Below are 22,619 nucleotides of genomic sequence, written 5' to 3'. Positions count from 1 at the left end.
AAAAAGAATTGTAACTCTACATAAAGATGGCCTAGGCTATAAGAAGATTATGAAGACCCTGAAACTGAACTGTAGCACGATGGCCAAGACCATACAGCAGTTTACCAGGACAGGTTCCACTCAGAACAGGCCTCGCTATGGTCGACCAAAGAAGTTGAGTGCACATGCTCAGCGTCATATCCAGAGGTTGTCTGGGAAATAGATGTATAACTGCTGCCAGCATTGCTGCAGAGGTTGAGGGGGTGGGGGGTCAGCCTGTTAATGCTCAGACCATACGCGGCACACTGCATAAAATTGGTCTGCATGGCTGTCATCCCAGAAGGATCTAAAGATGATGCACAAGAAAACCCGCAGTTTCCTGAACACAAGCAGACTGAGGACATGAATTACTGAAACCATGATGAAGAAAGAGAAGGTGCGCCAATCTAAGTGCAGTATAAAGGGATGTTTATTATGGCATTAATAATAAACACAGCCAAATGGCTACTCACAAAGTGATGAAAATAAAGGGCATATATAGTATAATGGGTGTTCCGGGGTGACTCAACAGTCCGTGGGGTAGATGTAGATGAGGAACCCAGATGTGAAGCACAGGAGGATGAAGCAGTGATCCGATGTCTGCAACGGAATCCTTGGCATGTAAACAAGCTGGTAATGGTGTAATCCACGACCTCCTGGAGGACTAGGTCGGAACAGGAAGTGCGGCTCAGCGTGGAGCGCAACGCAGCGTCGTCGGACCGTAAGTGACGTGGAAAGAGGAACGGACCAATAGGATGACGCGTTTCTCAGCATTCGCTGTTTCATCAGATCCATAAGGGATCTGACTCAACAGTCCGTGAGGTAGATGTAGATGAGGAACCCAGATGTGAAGCACAGGAGGATGAAGCAGTGATCTGATGTCTGCAACAGAATCCTCGGCATGTAAACAAGCTGGTAATGGTGTAATACACGACCTCCTGGAGGATTAGGTCAGAACAGGAAGTGCAGCTCAGCGTGGAGCGCCACGCAGCGTCGTTGGACCGGAAGTGACGTGCAAAGAGGAACGGACCAATAGGATGAAGCGTTTCTCAGCATCCGCTGTTTCATCGGATCCAAGGGATCCAGCTAATCACAGAGCCCCTCTTACACACCCTTCGGTCTCTCTAACAAAAAGTGAAACATTTTTGCAGGCACCTAGAGTTGTCTGTACTTATCTGCAGTAGCTTTAAAACTCCTGCAAATACAATGGGCAAAGCTCTGTCACTTCCTATTGGTCCATTACTATGATTGGCTGGCAAGCTTTGGAAGAACTTAGTGGAGCTTTGACTATCTGAATGGCGTAGTATTTGGCTGCACCTGCATACTTATTGAACTAGTTAGTGCAAACATGTGCAGGTCCATCTAGATGTCTATCCTTTATACCTGCAGCAGATTTTCTGGGGCAGATCCTCAAAGAAATTACGCGGCGTATCTCTTGATACGCTGCGTAATTTCAAATTTTGTGTGTCGTATCTTTGTTTTGGTATCCCCAAAACAAGATACGACGGCATCTGTGTTAGACCCGACAGGCGTACGTCTTCGTACGCCGTCGGATCTTAGATGCAATTTTTCGGTGTCCGCTAGGTGGCGTTCACGTCGTAATCGGCGTCGAGTATGCAAATTAGCGTTTGCATAAGTCGTCTGTGAATGGGGCTGGACGCCATTTACGTTCACGTTGAAAACAATGACGTCCTTGCAACGTCATTTAGCGCAATGCACGGCGGGAAATTTTATGGACGGCGCATGCGCAGTTCGTTCGGCGCGGGGACGCGCTTCATTTAAATGAAACACGCCCCCTACCCGCCCAATTTGAAATCCGCCGCGAGAGATACACTACGCCGCCGTAACTTACGGCACAAATTCATTGAGGATTCAAACCAAAGCCAGGTAAGTTACATCGGCGTAGCGTATCTCACATCTGCGCCGGGCGCAGCGGAGGTACGTGGATCTACCCCTCTGTTTTTATACTACAGAGTCTTTTTAATGATGTTGATTTAAGAGTTGGATAAAGATATGATCTCATTTTATTAACCACTCAAGCAGAAATCTAGAAAACTTTAGAAACGTTTCCACAATACTAAATAACACCTTTATAATAAAAATATTTTCCGAAAAACGATCTGAAGCAGGTGCAACCTTGAGCAAGACATCCTAAAAATACGTTGTACTGTAGGCATGAACAGGCACCTCTTATATACCTCCTAATTATACCAGTGACAGTATTGTATCCTAGGAAGATTGCACCTGTCCGTACCCACTCAAGGGACTTCTTTTTTTCCCTTTGTTGGCAATGGTCCCTAAAGCAGGTGGACCTTATTTTTTAGTGTTTTAAGAAAGAATTATTTCAGACTGACTTGCTCCACAGCTGCCAGTCAGATTCTCCCTTTATAGTAATGGGAAATAAAAGGTGGAATTTTTTCCCTTAGGGCTTGTTCACACCATGTTCCTTAACCCTTAAGGACCCCTTCACGCCGATATACGTCGGCAGAATGGCACGGCTGGGCACAGTGGCGTTGCTAGGGGGGTGCGGGGGGTGCGGCCCGCACCGGGGTGACACCATCCCGATTTAAAAAAAAAAAGCTGACATGACCAGAGGTGCAGGTGGCTGTGTAATGTAAAAGGGGTGCAGTGATGCAGGGTGTTGTGTATTGTAAAAGGGTCCAGAGGTGCAGGGGGCTATGAGATGTAAAGGGGGCCAGTGATGCAGGGTGCTGTGTAATGTAAAGGGGTCCAGAGGTGCAGGGTGCTGTGTAATGTAAAGGGGTGCAGAGGGCTGTGTAGTGTAAAAGGGTCCAGAGGTGCAGGGGGCTATGTGATGTAAAGGGGTGCAGAGGTGCAGGCGGCTGTGTAATGTAAAAGGGGTGCAGTGATGCAGGGTGCTGTGTAATGTAAAGGGGTCCAGTGATGCAGGGTGCTGTGTAATGTAAAAGGGGTGCAGTGATGCAGGGTGCTGTGTAATGTAAAGGGGTCCAGAGGTGCAGGTGGCTGTGTAATGTAAAAGGGTCCAGAGGTGCAGGGTGCTGTGTAATGTAAAGGGGTGCAGAGGGCTGTGTAGTGTAAAAGGGTCCAGAGGTGCAGGGGGCTATGTGATGTAAAGGGGTGCAGAGGTGCAGGCGGCTGTGTGATGTAAAAGGGGTGCAGTGATGCAGGGTGCTGTGTAATGTAAAGGGGTCCAGTGATGCAGGGTGCTGTGTAATGTAAAGGGGTGCAGAGGGCTGTGTAGTGTAAAAGGGTCCAGAGGTGCAGGGGGCTATGTGATGTAAAGGGGTGCAGAGGTGCAGGCGGCTGTGTAATGTAAAGGGGTCCAGTGGTGCAGGGGGCTGTGTAATGTAAAAGGGTCCAGAGGTGAAGGGGGCTGTGAGATGTAAAGGGGTCCAGTGATACAGGGTGCTGTGTAATTTTAAAGGGGTCCAGTGATGCAGGGGGCTGTGTAATGTAAAGGGGTCCAGTGATGCAGGGGGCTGTGTAATGTAAAAGGGTCCAGAGGTGAAGGGGGCTGTGAGATGTAAAGGGGTCCAGTGATACAGGGTGCTGTGTAATTTTAAAGGGGTCCAGTGATGCAGGGGGCTGTGTAATGTAAAGGGGTCCAGTGATGCAGGGGGCTGTGTAATGTAAAGGAGTCCAGTGATGCAGGGGGCTGTGTAATGTAAAGGGGTCCAGTGATGCAGGGAGCTGTGTAATGTAAAGGGGTCCAGTGATGCAGGGAGCTGTGTAATGTAAAGGGGTCCAGTGATGCAGGGGGCTGTGTAATGTAAAGGGGTCCAGTGATGCAGGGTACTGTGCAATGTAAAGTGGTCCAGAGGTGCAGTTGTGGAGAGGGGTACACAGTAGTAACAAAAAAGATATTGAAGGATGCAGAGGTATGCAGGGGGCACAGTGGGGTGTTTTTACATTTTAACGTGTGGGGGGTGCCAGATATTGGATCCGCTCCGTGTGCAAAATGCTCTAGGTACGCCCCTGGCCTATAGGCTCCTGAGATGTGAATTCCGGTTCTGGAGAAAGAGAGGTGGGGGGAGGGGACAAAGAAAAATGGAGAGAAAGAAGAAGGGATAGAACGAACAAGAAAGATGGATAGGGAGAGAGAGAAAAGGGGAAGAAAGGAGAACAGAGAGCAAACAGTAGGGTAAAAAATATTTGAAATTTTTTATTGGGGGGGGGGGGGGTGACACCATATTTTACCGCACCAGGTGACACCAACCCTAGTGACGCCACTGGCTGGGCACATCCACGTACCTGTACGTGGCCCTTTAAGCCCAGCCGTGGCGCATGCACACGACCCGGTCCGAAGCTCCGTGACCGCGGGAACAGCGGACCCGATCGCTGCTGGAGTCCCGCGATCGGTCCCCGGGGGTGAAGAACGGGGAGAGCTGTCTGTAAACACAGCTTCCCCGTTCTTCACTGTGGCGCCGTCATTGATCGTGTGTTCCCTGATATAGGGAAACCCAATCAATGAGGTCACACCTACAGCCACACCCCCCTACACCTACAGCCACATCCCCCTTGTGGTTAACTCCCAAACTGCAATTGTCATTTTCACAGTAAACAATGCAGTTTTAATGCATTTTTTGCTGTGAAAATGACAATGGTCCCAAAAATGTGTCAAAATTGTCAGAAGTGTCCGCCATAATGTCGCAGTCATGAAAAAAATCGCTGATCGCCGCCATTAGTAGTAAAACATTTTTTTTTATAAAAATGCAATAAAACTATCCCCTATTTTGTAAACGCTATAAATTTTGCGCAAACCAATCGATAAACGCTTAGGGCCCTTTCACACTGGTGCGTTTTTGCCGCGTTTTTGCGGTAAAAATAGCGCTATTAAAACGCTCCCCATGCCCCTCTCCATTGAAATGAATTAAAAACGCGGTAAAAACGCGGTAAAATTACCACGTTTTTACAGCGGTTTTTAATTAATTTCAATGGAGGGGGCATGGGGAGCGTTTTATGGGCGTTTTAACAGCGCTATTTTTACCGCGAAAATGCAGGGAAAAACGCACCAGTGTGAAAGGGCCCTTATTGCATTTTTTTTTACCAAAAATAGGTAGAAGAATACGTATCGGCCTAAACTGAGGAAATTTTTTTTTATATATATATATATATATATTGGGGGGATATTTATTATAGCAAAAAGTAAAAAATATTGATTTTTTTTCAAAATTGTCACTCTATTTTTGTTTATAGCGCAAAAAATAAAAACCGCAGAGGTGATCAAATACCACCAAAAGAAATCTCTATTTGTGGGAAAAAAAGGACGCCAATTTTGTTTAGGAGCCACGTCGAAAAGACCGTGCAATTGTCAGTTAAAGCGACGCAGTGCCGAATCGCAGAAACTGGCCAGGTCCTTTAGCTGCCTAAAGGTCCGGGTCTTAAGTGGTTAAGCTGCATTGGATTTTCATAAATCAATGCAGATCCAACGCAAGGGCACACAGAAAACTATTGTTTTCCTGTTTACACTATAAACTGTGGTGTGTGGGGTTAATGGGATAGTTCATATTTTCACGAAAAATAAGATAAAAAAGTGAACTAACTCCATACATCCTAGCCACTCCCCACGTACTTACCTCTGTGGGTGGCGAGCTGTCAGAACCCATGCAGCCAGTGCAGTGGTCCAAGGACTTGAATGATTCTAAATAGTCAGCGCCAGCACAGAATGTCTCTCCAGGGCCATCCTAATGAATGGGCACTGCCCAGGTGCATGGGGGACCCATGATCAGGGCCAAGACATGGGGAAGGGGCACTGAGTTGGGGGATTCAGTGGCCACCAGTGCCACCCTTCTTTGATAGGAGTGACTGAAGAAGAAGCAGCAGCCAGCTTCTGCAGGAGAGAGGATTCAGCTTTCTGCTCTCTCCTGCAGGGGGCAGAAGAGAGCCACAATGAGACAGAGAACTCATCTTAGACTCAGCATGGTAGAGGAAGGAGGATCTGACTACATTGCAGGGGGCTGTGAGTACAAGAGGGGATAGGGGAGGGGCACAACTCCGATCTATGGGGACACTGTGATAGGGGCACCTGATGTTTGGGGACACTATGAAGGGCAACACTTGATGTATGGGGACACTGTGATCGGGAACACCTGATGTACAGTATATGGGCACTGTGATGGGGGAAGCTAATGTATGTGGGCACTGTGATGGGGAAAATTGATGCAGGCTGGTAGGGATCCCATTGCATTGCTTTGCCTATTATATATAGTGTACATCAGGGCAATTGATGATACTATAGAGATGGCACTGCATCTCTCTGATCCGTCCCAGAAGCACTGCAGAAGAAGAAGAGTAACCCTTCTCACGATTTGCAGGGGAAATAAGCAGCAAGATTGCTGTTCACAATACACAGAGTTGTGTGCTTTTGTAAACACAGAACTCTGAGTGTGATTGGCCACAACCGATCAGCTGACTTCAACCAAAATCATTGGCCAGATCATTGGGGGGAAAATTGTGGAAAAAAAGCATAACAAAAAATGTAGCTACTACATCTAAGGGCTTAATCACTATGGTGACACTGCACTGCTCTGGTGACGATATATATAAAAAAGTAAAAATTGTAAAAAAGAAAATGAAAAAGAATGATACAAATGCCATTTACCTAAATAATAATAGTATAAAAAAATACTGATTGTCTCCTCAGAGCAGTACAGACACTATGGGCCAGATTCAGGTAGAAGTGCGGCGGCGTAACGTATCGTAGATACGTTACACCGCCGCAAGTTTTCATCGCAAGTGCCTGATTCACAAAGCATTAGCGATGAAAACTACGCCGGCGGCCTCCGGCGTAAGCCCGCGTAATTTAAATGGGCGAGTGCTATTTAAATTAGGCGCGCTCCCGCGCCGGACCTACTGCGCGCGCTCCGTTTCGGAATTCCCGCCTTGCTTTGCGCGCAGTGACGTCATTTTTCCGAACGGCGACGTGCGTAGCGTAATTCCGTATTCCCGGACGGCTTGCGCAAACGACGTTAATTTTTAAATTTCGACGCGGGAACGACGGCCTTACTTTATACAGCAATACGATTGCTGTGTAAAGTTAAGGCACCAAAAACGACGACTAACTTTGCGACTGGAAACTAGACTAGCGGCGACGTAGCGAACTCGAAAATCTGTCGTGGACCGCTGTAACTCCGAATTTGCATACCCGACGCTGGTTTACGACGCGAACTCCCCCCAGCGGCGGCCGCGGTACTGCATCCTAAGATCCGACAGTGTAAAACAATTACACCTGTCGGATCTTATGGATATCTATGCGTAACTGGTTCTATGAATCAGTCGCATAGATACTCTGAGAGATACGACGGAGTATCTGAGATACTCCGTCGTATCTCCTTTGTGAATCTGGCCCTATAATGCTCTGGTGATAGTATGGAAAAAAAATTGTAAAAAAAAAAAAATGGAAAATATAAAAAAAATTATAAAAATGTATTTTACGCAATAAGCAATAATAGTATATAAAATCGGATCACCTCCCCAGAGCAGCACAGTGTTGCTACGGTACTGCTCTGGTTACAGTATGTAAATAAATAGTAATAATTGAAAAATGTGAAAAATTATATATAAAAAAAATGTAATTTGGGTACAGTGTTGCATGGCTGAGTAATTGTTATTCAAAGTGTGAGAGCGCTGAAATCTAAATCTGGAGATGGGGGGATATAAAGGGTCTGCCATGGTTGTCACCTGTGGCCCCTGAGAGCACAGACAGACTGCTGAGGTCTGATGATTGGGTATCAGGAGGCTCCTTCATGACCCGGTGTGACCCCGGCCTGATTAGTATTCAGCACTGGACAGCGACCCTGAGCCTAAACAGGTCGTACTGCAATCCATGGCTGTATCTATGTGATGATTGGAGCCCATCCATGTCGGCTCCTCCCCCTCCCCTGGGTGACAGGTGTGTGTACAGATGTCCGCCCCGGGGATGAGCTCCCCCCATACACACACATAGAGGTGTACTCACTGCTACACCGGCACTGCGCATGCGCGGAGGGACGTCAGGCTGGTTGACAGACAGCAGCGCTTGCAGATTTGCGGGAGGAGAGAGAGGAGAGGAGAGAAGGGATGACAGGAGATGGGGACACGGTGTGATGAGGAGGCGCTCACACTGATCCGCTCTTCTCTATGATGATGGGTGTCAGTGACCGGCCGGAGTGATGCTGGGATGGTGTAGCGCTGCTGTAGTGGTGGCGCAGCCCGGGTAGGTCGGTCGGTGGGTCGCTCGTGGGTCCCATGGAGAGTGCAAGCACGGAGCCCCGGCCGCCGAGCCGTGCCGATAAGAAGAGACTGAACCGAGCCCCGTCCCCGGCCAGACCTTTCCTCAGGGACCGGAGCACCCTTCTCCCCCCCAAATCCCCGGCCCCGACCCCCGGACGCCTCTCCCGCCGCGGCACCCCCGCCAAGGACAAGCCTCTCCCGGCCAGAGGGAAGGCGACCCCCCCGGGGAAGAGGGGAGCTCCGAGCACCGGCCGCAGAGATCCCCCCTCCTCTCCGATCACTACCGCAGGACGGAGACTAGAGAGATCGGCCCCCCCGGGGGGGACATTACGGGTCACTCACACCGACAGCAGCTCCGACCTCTCCGACTGTCCCTCCGAACCCCTATCCGATGAGCACCGACCTCTTCCGCCCACACTGCCCGCTCACAGCAGCGACAACGAGTCGGCCTCCAGCACCGTACTGTCCGCACCGCCGGTGGGGGCGGGGAAAGATGACGGCCGCGGAGCCGGGAAGAGATCCGCTCCGCAGGGGCCGGGACAGGAGGAGGAGCTGCTCAGGGAGCTGGACGAGCTGCGATCGGAGAACGACTATCTCAAGGTAGGTCCCTGCACACCCACCGGCGGAACATGTCATATCTCACCATATATGTATTTCTGATCGCTCACAGAATCGCACATCTTTTCTCTGTTCACATCAGTACGCTGTGCAAATCACACGCGATGCCATTTCACACATACAGATAATATGGCTACATTTGTATGGCATTCGGACCAGGACCCTTTTTTTGGCTGCACTGGAGTCGGATCGCATGGGTGTTCACGCTTATCCGGTCCGGTTCCTGCACCATTTTACAGTTCGCACTGCGAAGCGATCTGGGGGTGGCGTTAACTTTACCTTGACTCACGCAGCGTTTCGCAGATCTGAGTGTGAAGCACTGTGCGATTCAGCTGCAATGCACGAACCCGCACTGGATTCGCAGGGTTCTCCCATCGCACTAATATGAACCGGCCCCGAGGGCCAGTCCACACTACTGCGATGCAGGAACCCTGCGAATCCATTGCGAGTTCCTGCATCGCATGTCTCCCGGCAGCAGTTCACGCTGCCCTATGCAAACTGCTAGGAGTGTCAGTTAAAAGTTAAAGGGGAGGTTCACCCTAAAAACGACTTTCCTTTATTACACTGCCCCCCCACATTACAATACGATTATGCCTATTATTTTTTTTTTGATGCTGTACATACCTTCGTACAGCTATTCACCCGTGTCCTCCGGGTTGCGAGTCCCGCGGGAGTGGGCGTTCCTAACATGGTGGTGATTGACGTTTTGACAAAAAACGAGCTCCCCCCCGTCGCGTAAGCCGCGTCACGATTGGCAAAAGGAGCCGAACGGCGATGCGCAGGCGCAGTATAGCGCCGACTCGCCGTTCGGCTCCTTTCGCCAATCGTGACGCGACGGGGGGGAGCTCGTTTTTTGTCAAAACGTCAATCACCCCCATGTTAGGAACGCCCACTACCGCGGGACTCGCAACCCGGAAGCCGCGGTTGAATAGCTGTACGAAGGTATGTACAGCAAAAAAAAAAAACTAATAGGCACAATCGTATTGTAATGTGGGGGGCCAGTGTAATAAGGGAAAGTCGTTTTTAGGGTGAACCTCCCCTTTAATGACACCCCAAATCAATTTGCATATCGCCGTGTGAACACCCATGCGATCCGATTCTGCTGTGAACAAAAAAAGGGTCCTGTGCGAGTTTGATGAAAACTCAGCCATACGATCTGTATGGCTGAAATCGCATCGCACAGAGATCGCATTTTTGTACGGCTGAAATCGCATCGCACAGAGATCACATTTTTGTATGGCTGAAATCGCATCGCACAGAGATCGCATATGATTTGCAGTGCAGTGCGAATCACATCCGATCTCAGACATCGCAGCAGTGTGAACCCGCCCTAACTTTTGTATTGACACTCCCAGCGGTTTGTATAAGGCAGTGTGAACTGTCTGCGAGTCAGGTGCGATGCAGGAACCCACATCACCGCAGTGTGAATGGAGCCTCATTGTGTTCTTAACACCCCAAATGCAGGTTGCAAATGCAAAATGACCACATGCTCCATTTGCAGTGCATTTCCAGGATTGCTGTATGCACGACTTTGGTGCAGATGTGTTGCAATTTGGCCCATTCAAAATGAACAGGCTCAAATCGCATCACACTCAATTGAATTGTACAGGAGTGCAGTATAGTTCCTGTGCCAATCATATGCGTTTCATAGTGTGAACTTAGGCTCGGTTCACACAGGCTATGTGAGAACCTTGCGAATCCAGTGTGGGTTCCCGCATCGCACCTGAATCGCACAGTGGTTCACACTGAGTTAACAACACCCCCAGATCGGTTTGGAGATTGCAGTTAGAACTGTGAAATGGTGCAGGAATCGGATCGCATAGGTGTGAACACCCATGCAATCCAATTTCTGTGCGGACCAAAAAAAAAAGGGCCCTGCACCGTTTTGGTGCGAATGCGATGCAATTTCAGCCATACAGTTTGTATGGCTGAAATCACATCGCACAGACATCGCATGTGATCTGCACCGCAATGCGATGCGAATCACATGCAATGTCTGGCATTACACTGGTGTGCACCGGACCTGGCACCCACATGCACCAGCACACAGGTGCGTTTTCACACAAGTCAAATCACATGGTGCGTTCTATGCATTAAGGTGAAAAAACTTCCGAGTATACCGGCCCCCCGTTATATTTACCTGACCCCTCGAAAGTCCTGCACTCGGCCCCCGACATCCTCTTCACCGCTCAGCCTGGCCGTTGATTGGCTAGAGCAGATGGATTGAAAGCAGTGCTGGCATTGGCTGGCGCTGCTGTCAATCACATCCAATGATGCGGCGCGCCGAGGGGCGGGGCAGAGTGATACAGTGAGCGGCTATGGCTGCTCGCTGTATCACGGGAGTGCGCCCGCAAGGACTCCACACTATGTGAGGGAGCTCGCATGAATGTGTGGAGTTCTTGCGGGGAGGACCAGAGACAGCCGCCGAGGGACCCCAGAAGACGGAGATCGGTAATTATAACATGGCTGTTATTTTAAACAAAAAAACATTTTTCCTTTGCATATCCTTTAAGGGCCGGTTCACACTTCTGCGATGCGGGAACCCTGCGAATCCACTGCGAGTTCCTGCATCACATGTTTCCCGGCGGCAGTTCACACTGCCCTATGCAAACTATTGGGAGTGTCAGTTAAAAGTCAATGACACCCCCAAATCAATTCGCATATCGCAGTGCGAACTGTAAACTCGGACAGGAATCGGATTGCGTGGGTGTGAGTCCTGTGCGAGTTTGATGCAAATTCAGCCATACGATTTATATGGCTGAAATCGCATCGCACAGAGATCGTATGTGATTTTCACTGCAGTGCGGTGCGAATCACATCCGAACTCTGACATTGCAGCAGCGTGAGTAGGCCCTAAAAGAACGCTGCGCAAATACAGTGTGACATAAAATATTGCAACAACCGCCATTTTATTCTCTAGGGTCTTTGCTAAGATATATATAGTGGCCCAGATTCTGAAAGGGCTTACGACGGCGCAACGCCATGTGCGCCGTCGTAAGTCCTAATCTGGGCCGTCGTATCTATGCGACTGATTCTTAGAATCAGTTACACATAGATAACCATTAGATCCGACAGGCGTAAGGCTCTTACGCTGTCGGATCTTAAATGCAATTTTTTTTTTCGCTGCTAGGTGTCGCCTCGTTTTCCCGATCGAGTATGCAAATTAGCAAAATACGCAAATTCCCAAACGTACGCGCGGTCGACGCAGTGAAGTTACGACGTTTACGTAAGATTTGCGACGCGTAAAGTTGCCCCTGCTATATGAGGGGCAACCAATGTTAAGTATGGCCGTCGTTCCCGCGTCAAAATTTAAATACGTTGTTTGCGTAAATCGTCCGTGAATGGCGCTGGACGCCATTTACGTTAACGTCGAAACCAATGATGTCCTTGCGACGTCATTTAGCGCAATGCACGTCTGGAAATTTTAGGGACGGCGCATGCGCAGTACGATCGGCTCGAGAACGCGCTTAATTTAAATGATCCACGCCCCCTACCCGGATCATTTGAATTAGGCGGGCTTGCGCCGGAGGATTTACGCTACGCCGCCGCAACTTTACAGGCAAGTTCTTTGTGACTTAAGCACTTGCCCGTAAAACTTGCAGTGGCGTAACGTAAACGAAATACGTTACGCCCGCAGAGATTTACGCGGAGATACGAGAATCTGGGCCATAGTGTTTGGGTGTCCTAAGTAATTTTTTAACAAAAAATTATGTTTTTAACTTGTAAGCAGCAAGTGTCAGAAAAGGTCCCGGTCTTTAAGTGATTAAAATGCCCTCATTTGCAGACCAAGTTCGTTGATAAAATAACTAAATGTTACAATGTTTCCTTTTATCTTTAGTGCTGAGCAATGCTGATAAACATTTGCTGGATGGTTGTTTTTTGGACAGCTCTGAGCAGAGAACAGCTCTGCACTTGTTACATGAATCGTGGAAATGTCGGATCGAGATTGTGATTTTTTTAGCGATTAATCGTGCAGCTCTACTGGACAGGAATCGCACTGCATTTCTGTTTAAATCGCATGCGATTTTCTACAGTGCACTTTGAGCCCATGCATTCTGTATGGTATGGGCTCAATTTGCACCACAAAGGTATCGGTTTCAGGTATCGGAACATTTGCACACGTACTCGTGCAAAGGCTTAGTATCGGCAACAATAACGGTATTGGTGCAACACTAGTAGCAATGAATTCCAGGTATTGGATATTCTCTTGCAAAGTGAAGCCTTTTCTCATTTACTAAGCTCTGGAGCAACTGCACATGCAGAGGGCAACTACACTTTGCATAATGCTCTGTCTTTTTGCCTTTAGTAAATCAACCACATTGGGGTTAGTAACGAAAGGCAAATCCACTTTGCACTACAAGTGCACTGCATGTGCAGCCGCTGTAGATCTGAGGGGAAGCTCTGCTGATTTTATCATCCAATCATTTGCAAGCAATAATGCTGTTTTTTATTTTCCCTGCATGTCCAGATCTAGAGTGACTTCACTTGAAAGTGTACTTGTAGTGCAAAGTGGATTTGCCTTTCGTAAATAACCCCCATTGTGTTAATTCAGGAAAGGAAGGGGCTGGTAAATGACGTATTTATGGGACCCTTCTCCCCTCTCTATCCTGAAGGATTCTATTCTGTGCTTGCAGCTGTCAGCAGGAAGGAGAGGAGGGAAGCTGGCAGCACACAGGGAGTAGAGGGGGCACACAGGGGGGCCTGGGCAGCAGGGGGAAACGTATGGTGGGGGATGGCCAATTACTGGAACCGATCGTTGTATGGCTCTCTCTGCAGCAGTCAAAAGCCGGCGGAAGGGAGAGGAAAATAAGTCAGCTTTCAGCTGCTGCAGAGAGAGCCAACATATTGGTTCCAGTAAGTGCCCAAACCCCCCTCCCCCACCGGCCTGCCGATCACCCTCCCTGCCCACATTCAATTAACCCAGCTGCCTGGGCCCCTCTGCTGGCAGGACCCTGCACAGGTGGTACCCTTTTATTCACAGCCCTGCACAAGCATATACCTGTATATGTTTTTCTTTTCAGCCTGTAATCTGATTCCTCCATCTACACAGCACAGATTGGCAGATCTCCTGCCACAGCTGGTTTATCACCCGACCTGCCAACTGTCAAATTTGGCTAACAATTTTCTACCCAGCTTCTTCGATTTTTCATTAGAGGGATGTCGGGTAGGAGATGGCCAGTGCTGATTATCCATTTACTATAGTAAGTGTGGAGGGAAGTTTACTAGCAGCTAGTGCTTTGGGTCCGTATGATCCATCTGACAGCTGCTAGTAAACCTTCCCCACACTTATATTAGTAATTGGATAGTCAGCGCTGGCAGAGCTCGGTGATCCGGCAGATGAATCGCACAGCCCTGCAGACCTGGCTGATAATAAACTTTCCCCACACTTATATTAAAAATTGGATAGTCAGCGCTCGCAGAGCTCGGTGATCCGGCAGATGAATCGCACAGCCCTGCAGACCTGGCTGCTAGTAAACCTTCCCCACACTTATATTAGTAAATAGATAGTCAGCGCTGGCAGAGATCGGTGATCCGGCAGATGGATCGCACAGCCCTGCAGACCTGGCTGCTTGTAAACCTTCCCCACACTTATATTAGTAATTGGATAGTCAGCGCTGGCAGAGATCGGTGATCCGGCAGATGAATCGCACAGCCCTGCAGACCTGGCTGCTTGTAAACCTTCCCCACACTTATATTAGTAATTGGATAGTCAGCGCTGGCAGAGATCGGTGATCCGGCAGATGAATCGCACAGCCCTGCAGACCTGGCTGCTTGTAAACCTTCCCCACACTTATATTAGTAATTGGATAGTCAGCGCTGGCAGAGATCGGTGATCCGGCAGATGGATCGCACAGCCCTGCAGACCTGGCTGCTAGTAAACCTTCCCCACACTTATATTAGTAATTGGATAGTCAGCGCTGGCAGAGATCGGTGATCCAGCAGATGGATCGCACAGCCCTGCAGACCTGGCTGATAATAAACCTTCCCCACACTTATATTAGTAAATGGATAGTCAGCGCTGACAGAGATCGGTGATCCGGCAGATGGATCGCACAGCCCTGCAGACCTGGCTGCTAGTAAACCTTCCCCACACTTATATTAGTAATTGGATAGTCAGCGCTGGCAGAGATCGGTGATCCAGCAGATGGATCGCACAGCCCTGCAGACCTGGCTGATAATAAACCTTCCCCACACTTATATTAGTAAATGGATAGTCAGCGCTGACAGAGATCGGTGATCCGGCAGATGGATCGCACAGCCCTGCAGACCTGGCTGCTAGTAAACTTTCCAGTAGTAAACACTATACGTAAAACTGATTATTTATCAGATCACAGCACAATCAATGAGAATATTGTTTCCTCCCTGTGCTGAATGATGGCGATCAAACCTGCTGGCAGAGCACAGTGCTGTCAATCGACACACACACACTATACAATATGATTGGACAGCAATGGTAGGAGGGGGGCTGTCGACCACAATAGCTCTGGATCCACTCCCCAAATTGAAATGGGATAAAGCACTAAATACATTTTTTTCCGGCATATAAGACGACCTTTTATACTTAAAAACATGCCTCAAAAATCGGGGGTCGTCCGAGGCCGAGGATGAGGTGATGTCCGTGATAGGCGGAACACTGAACACAGGCTCTGCTGGGAAACTGAGTGTTCCGCCTATCATGGAACAGGACGAGGAGGAGGCGTGGCTTTTGAACAATGGACGCCTGCAGTCTGACTGACTCTGCCAGGGATAAGGTATGGAGATCATCGAAGTGAGGCATGCAATGGCACAGTGAGGTATGCAATGGCACAGTGAGGTATGCAATGGCACAGTGAGGTATGCAATGGCACAGTGAGGCATGCAATGGCACAGTGAGGCATGCAATGGCACAGTGAGGTATGCAATGGCACAGTGAGGCATGCAATGGCACAGTGAGGCATGCAATGGCACAGTGAGATATGCAATGGCACAGTGAGGCATGCAATGGCACAGTGAGGCATGCAATGGCACAGTGAGGCATGCAATGGCACAGTGAGATATGCAATGGCACAGTGAGGTATGCAATGGCACAGTGAGGCATGCAATGGCACAGTGAATGAATGAATGAATGAAAAACTTATAAAGCGCGGCGCATGCGAACTGAATCGCTTCTGGGCGCTAGTTGTTCGTGTCTCATGACATCAAAAGAGCAGAGTTTTGATCTGTCTTCTGAAAGTCAGGTGGTTTTCCTCCAACCGAATGCTGGTTGGTAAAGCGTTCCATAGTCTCGGACCCTGAAAAGCAAACCTTCTTTCTCCTTTGGACTTGTATTTGGTTTTTGGTACCCTGACCAGATTTTGGTCGGTGGATCGCAGAACGCGATTCGAATTGTGAGGTTCTATCTTGTCGCAAAGATATTGCGGAGCCTTCCCATGGATGCACTTATGTGTCAGGCAGAGTGCTTTAAATGCAATTCTGTCTTTTACTGGCAGCCAGTGAAGGGTTCTCAACGAAGGTGAGATTGATTCCCATTTTTTTTTCCCAGTCACCAGTCTGGCGGCCGTATTCTGAACGACTTGCAGACGGGAGATTTGGTACTTTGGGAGTCCGAGGTACAGGGCGTTAGCATAGTCCAGTCTGGAATTCACGATTGTTCCCACCACGACTGCTACATCTTCTTTGGGGATAAATGGAATAAGTCTGCGTAGTAGGCGCAACAGATGGTGCGCTCCGCTGACTACTGACCCTATTTGTGCGTCCATTGTCATGAAGGTGTCGAAGATGACCCCGAGACTTTTGACTTTGGAGCTAGGGGTGATGATTTGGCCCAGAATGGGCGGGGGTGTCCAGGTTGTTGCCAGTTGACTCTTTCGGCTGGCGTGAAACATAAGGAGTTCTGTTTTTGAACTGTTGAGTTTAAGATAACTCTTTGTCATCCAGTTTTCTATCAAAGAGAGACATTTCTCTAAACTGAGATGATGATCCTTTTTGTTGCAGATGCGAAAATACAGTTGCGTATCGTCTGCATAAGAGTGATAGAGTAGTTCTTGGCTACTGATAATATCAAAGAGAGGGCGAAGATAGATGTTGAAAAGCACCGGTGACAGGGGGGATCCTTGGGGGACTCCACATGACACCGCGCGCTTTTCCGATGTGAAAGAACCCAATTTAACTGTTTGTGATCGGTTTTCAAGAAAGGAAGAAAACCATGGTAAATCACCTTCTGCGACTTCTGCTACCTTGGCTAGTCGCATCAGTAACAGTTTGTGGTCTACCGTGTCAAAGGCTGCGCAGTGAGGCATGCAATGGCACAGTGAGGTATGCAATGGCACAGTGAGGTATGCAATGGCACAGTGAGGTATGCAATGGCACAGTGAGATATGCAATGGCACAGTGAGATATGCAATGGCACAGTGAGGCATGCAATGGCACAGTGAGGCATGCAATGGCACAGTGAGGCATGCAATGGCACAGTGAGGTATGCAATGGCACAGTGAGGTATGCAATGGCACAGTGAGATATGCAATGGCACAGTGAGATATGCAATGGCACAGTGAGGCATGCAATGGCACAGTGAGATATGCAATGGCACAGTGAGGTATGCAATGGCACAGTGAGGTATGCAATGGCACAGTGAGGGGGGAAGGGGGGCGTCTTATACGGCGAGTTTATCCCAAAACCAACATTTTAGCAGGAAAATTAGGGGGTCGTCTTATACGCCCAGTCGCCTTATACGCCGGCAAATACGGTACACTTTGCCCCCGGGGGAAAAGGGTAAAGGCTGTTGTTGGATAGTGCAGCTTCTTCTGACGTAAAATTTCTTACCCGCCGATAGCAGCATTTCCTATTTCATGCTGTCAGTGCCAAGCCTCTGCCTTGCCGTTAGCAGCAGCATTGCCAGCCTGCCGTGCCGGTTCCTTCAGTTGGTTTATGGGCTACTTGTTAGGTCTGCAGCAAGCATGCACAGGCCTGATAGGCAGCACAGTGGCCAACTGAAAGGGATCAATTTATGGGCTGAGATGATTGAATGCAAAGCAACGGCTTAGTAATCTCTAGAAATATAGATTTTAGGTTTACATGCACTTTAATACCTATAGTATGTATGTGGAAATGAAAGAAACAGATGTGACAAATGTAGGAAGTATGGTTCTCATTCATTTGAGTCCCCATTTAGCGGCTCTAGAATCCAAGTCAGTTCAGGAGAAGGTTAATCAGATCAGAGATGAACTAGATTTGTATGTCTGATGTTTTCTGTTGTTGATCTTATCCTCTTTCATTAATGAAAGACCTTACATAACCAGCTTGTGGTGAATTACTGAGACATAAAGACTTTAAATGTCACCAGTGCCTCGCCCAGGGGTTTTCCACCAGGGTTGCCAGAGTGTTACCTTTTACACAAGGGGAGGGGTGACTCTTTAGCTTCTACAGATGTAAGGTGGCCATGCACAATTTGAATCTTGACTGGTTCAGCAGGAATCCGACCGAGATTCAAACCATTTATAGGCAGGCTGAATGGACCAAGTTGATTGATCTATCAACTTGGGTACAACCAGCCTGCTGGATTCCCTTCCTATTATATAGCTGCTATAGCCGCTAGCGATAATCACAGTCTTCTCCCGGCGGGGATGACTTCCCCTGCCAGGAGAACTGTGTTCTGGTACAAAATTGTGTTGTGGTACAAAAATGTAAGGCCGGCCATACATGGAGCGAATTTCTTTCCTCCTACAGGTTGCTGGAAAGAAATTAGATTGATTCCCAAGACAACACAGACAGTGTTGATGCAGAAATCCCTCCTGCCAGGCCACTGTCTTCTCCTGATGTGGGGGAAAAGAACGGGGGAAGCCGTATCCGCTGGGAGAAGACAGTATTGATGCGGGAATCCCTCCTGCCGGACCATTGTCTTCCCCCGATGGGGAAGGGGGTGGGGAAGCCGTACCCGCTGGGAGAAGACAGTGTTGATGCAGGAATCCCTCCTGCCGGACCATTGTCTTCCCCCGATGGGGAAGGGGGTGGGGAAGCCATACCCGCTGGGAGAAGACAGTGTTGATGCAGGAATCCCTCCTGCCGGGCCATTTTCTTCTCCCGGTGGGGAAGGGGAAAACGGGGGAAGCCGTATCCGCTGGGAGAAGACAGTGTTGATGTGGGAATCCCTCCTGCTGGGCCATTGTCTTCCCCCGATGGGGAAGGGGGCAGGGAGAACGGGGGAAGCCGTACCCGCTTGGAGAAGACAGTGTTGATGTGGGAATCCCTCCTGCTGGGCCATTGTCTTCCCCCTATGGGGAAGGGAGAATGGGGGAAGCCGTACCCGCTGGGAGAAGACAGTGTTGATGCAGGAATCCCTCCTGCCGGGCCATTTTCTTCTCCCGGTGGGGAAGGGGAGGGGGAAAACGGGGGAAGCTGTATCCGCTGGGAGAAGACAGTGTTGATGCAGGAATCCCTCCTGCCGGACCATTGTCTTCCCCCGATGGGGAAGGGGGTGGGGAAGCCGTACCCGCTGGGAGAAGACAGTGTTGATGCAGGAATCCCTCCTGCCGGGCCATTTTCTTCTCCCGGTGGGGAAGGGGGAGGGGGAAAACGGGGGAAGCCGTATCCGCTGGGAGAAGACAGTGTTGATGCAGGAATCCCTCCTGCCGGACCATTGTCTTCCCCCGATGGGGAAGGGGGTGGGGAAGCCGTACCCGCTGGGAGAAGACAGTGTTGATGTGGGAATCCCTCCTGCTGGGCCATTGTCTTCCCCCGATAGGGAAGGGGGCAGGGAGAACGGGGGAAGCCGTACCCGCTTGGAGAAGACAGTGTTGATGCAGGAATCCCTCCTGCCGGACCATTGTCTTCTCCCGGTGGGGAAGGGGGCGGCGGAAAACGGGGGAAGCTGTACCCGCTGGGAGAAGACAGTGTTGATGCAGGAATCCCTCCTGCCGGACCATTGTCTTCTCCCGGTGGGGAAGGGGGCGGCGGAAAACGGGGGAAGCTGTACCCGCTGGGAGAAGACAGTGTTGATGCAGGAATCCCTCCTGCCGGACCATTGTCTTCTCCCGGTGGGGAAGGGGGCGGCGGAAAACGGGGGAAGCTGTACCCGCTGGGAGAAGACAGTGTTGATGCAGGAATCCCTCCTGCCGGACCATTGTCTTCTCCCGGTGGGGAAGGGGGCGGCGGAAAACGGGGGAAGCTGTACCCGCTGGGAGAAGACAGTGTTGATGCAGGAATCCCTTCTGTCGAGCCATTTTCTTCTCCCGGTGGGGGAGGGCAGGGGAGAAAGGGGGAAGCCATACCCGCTGGGAGAAGACAGTGATTATCACTAGCGGCTATAGCAGCCACTATTAAAAATCGAAAGACAATTTGGCAGGCTGGTTGTACCCAAGTTGATCGATCGATCGACTTGGTATATTCAGCCTGCTCCAATCTCCGATTCGAACCGTGTATGGCCAGCCTAACCAGGGGCCCCTGATGTTGTAGAATTGAGTATATCAGTCATGTAGGTTTGCCTTCAGCTCCTGTGTTTTTTGTTTTTTTTTTAGCTCCTAATGCATGGGGTTCTATTATTGAAATGATTTACGCAATTTAAATTGCAGGACATATATTATATAACTAATGAGAAGGTAAAAAATATCTTTAGATAGATAACTTACCCAATATATATTTTTCAAGGCAAGTCTCTATGATATAATTGTATTGTTTGGATATGCAGTGTCTGTGGCGTGCTCCTGCAGGTCGCTTGTATAAAGCAGCATCAATGACAGCTGCAAACATGCTGAGTAGTGCGAGCGGCGTCAGGCTCCAGAGCTGCTCATGTGTGGCATCTCAATGTGTGCACTGCAGACTATGGACTGATAGGTCCCGGAGAGCTGTCTCCAGAGCAGACGTGACCGCACGACTTTCTGGGTAGGATGTACAATCACTTGAGGTTTGTCGCGTCTGCTGAACTCTCTCCACATCGCCAGTAGTAACGAGATCATTGCTGTGTGTAAGTGCTACCTCAGATGGCTCAATGGTTTGTATGTAATAGAATATAAATGGAGGAATGCTATAAAAGCACGATGGTCCCTAATGAGGGTAAAGCTACCATCAGGAATATGGAAGGCCTCCCATGGTGTGATTTTCAGTCAGGAGGCTTATTAGCATTATTTATTAGTCCTTATGGAAGGAAACAGTTTGTAAATACTGTACATTACAGGCACTTTCCTTTTTTGTGTGCTCAGGCTCTTGAGGTATCTGTTGGCTGGTTGTGTTCAGATTCTTCTTAAGATTATAGGTAATCTGTTTACACTTCGGCTCCATTCACGCCTTAGTGGTGTGACTGAGCATGCATGCTATTTTGTCCGATTTTGCACGTTCTCGCGACTCATTTAGGGCAGCCGGTTAGTTACAATTAGCTGCCCTGTGCACAAGAAACAAACAAAAAAAGGTGCCTAACACATTTAAAAAATTGTGCCAATCCAAAACACATGGTTCTACGGTAATAAGCATTTTGACACATATGAGCAAAATGCATTGGGGTCCCATTAAAGTGGGATTCCACCCAAAAAGGGAACATCAGATTTAAAGCAGCGCTCAAGCCCCTCTACGGTATTTGTAGCTGCTGACTTTTAATATTAGAACACTTACCTGTCCAGGGAGCCAGCGATGTCGGCACCCCAGCTGATTTTCCGATTGGCCCTGGGGTGCTGCCGCTGCCATTCGTGCTAAGGGAAACCAGCAGTAAAGCCTTTGGGCTTCACAGACAGTTCCCTACTGTGCATGCGCGATGCGCGCTGCGCCTTATAACTGGCCCGGTGGTGGAGGGGGGGCGAACTCCTGGGGGGCCAAACTTCCGGGGAACCTCGCGGCAGCCAGGTCTCCCAGAAGTGGGAACAGGTACCTGTCAAAAACAGGTACCCGTTCCCCCAAAAGGTGCCAAAGGGGGGGGGGGGGAAGCAAACAAGTGGAGCTTCCACTTTTGCGTGAAAATCCGCTTTAAGTCCTCCTCCCCTTCTTCCTGACAGGAGAGAAATTAAGGTACCTAGGTGATCTGAGCGGAAGTTCTTTCTCTCCCCCTCTCCCTCCCCGCTGTCTTCTGGGAAACATCACAGGTCCCAGAAGACTGAGAGACCATTCACAAAGTGCACATGGGCAGTAGGAACTTGGCTATGAAGCCACAAGCAGCACAGCTGACTGCCCACAGTTATGATACCGGTGCCCGGAACCCGACGACTAGTAAAGAACTAGCTCAGGTGAGGACGGCACTGGATCTTTTATTTAAAGTCCGATTTTTTTTTTCTAGAGTGAACCTCCTTGTTAAGCAAACACCCGTGTGTGATCCATGTTGCCCACACAGGGATGTACAGGTGTTAAGGTGCAGGCAGTCCCATTCATGTCTGTTGGAATGCAGCAGCTGCATGGACATAGCTTCTGCTCCCAATTTGACATTTATGCGGGTGCGTGTCCCCCCAAATGAGTTTGGGGACATGTACCTGCACCCACATGGATGTCAAATTGACCTGAATAGACATGAAGGGGCCGGGACAAGGGGTGGGTGGAAGGGACAGATGCCCCAGGCACAATGGTTTACTGGGGGCACCTTCCTTCTGTTTACAAGGCTGACAGAAGTTGTGACAGCAGCAGTGATTTTGACAAGCAAGTGACTGCTGGGTGTAGGATCCCCTAAGCTTTATATAATATGAGCCGGGGGAGGGGGGCACAGTTTGGAATCTTTGCCTTGAGCGCTGGATGACCTTTGCGCCGGGATTGTGAATGGGATTGTCTACACGCAGATACACAAAACACCTGCTCACCCCGTGCATGCTCACACGGCCCTCATACAGGTGTATTCGTAAGTA

At 49.4% G+C, this 22,619-nt stretch overlaps 1 protein-coding gene across 6 annotated transcripts in view; it reads left to right on the top strand.

Moving 5' to 3' along the window:
• The first annotated feature begins 7,984 nt into the window (after positions 1-7,984).
• MTCL1 (microtubule crosslinking factor 1) overlaps positions 7,985-22,619 on the top strand; it is a 248,137-nt gene continuing 233,502 nt past the window's right edge. For 4 of the 6 annotated variants that reach the window (XM_040353976.1, XM_040353972.1, XM_040353973.1 and 1 more), the window contains exon 1: positions 7,986-8,811. In XM_040353976.1, coding sequence (XP_040209910.1) covers positions 8,227-8,811 — 585 coding nt within the window. In that variant the 5' untranslated portion in view covers positions 7,986-8,226. Of the gene's footprint in view, positions 8,812-22,619 lie in introns of all 6 variants that reach the window. The other 2 variants (XM_040353975.1, XM_040353974.1) reach the window with 1 other exon arrangement.

The sequence above is a fragment of the Rana temporaria genome, chromosome 5 (assembly GCF_905171775.1).
Source record: "Rana temporaria chromosome 5, aRanTem1.1, whole genome shotgun sequence".
Taxonomy (NCBI): Eukaryota; Metazoa; Chordata; class Amphibia; order Anura; family Ranidae; genus Rana; species Rana temporaria.
Note: the sequence above shows the minus strand (reverse complement) of the source record. Positions and strands in the feature narration are given on the sequence as shown.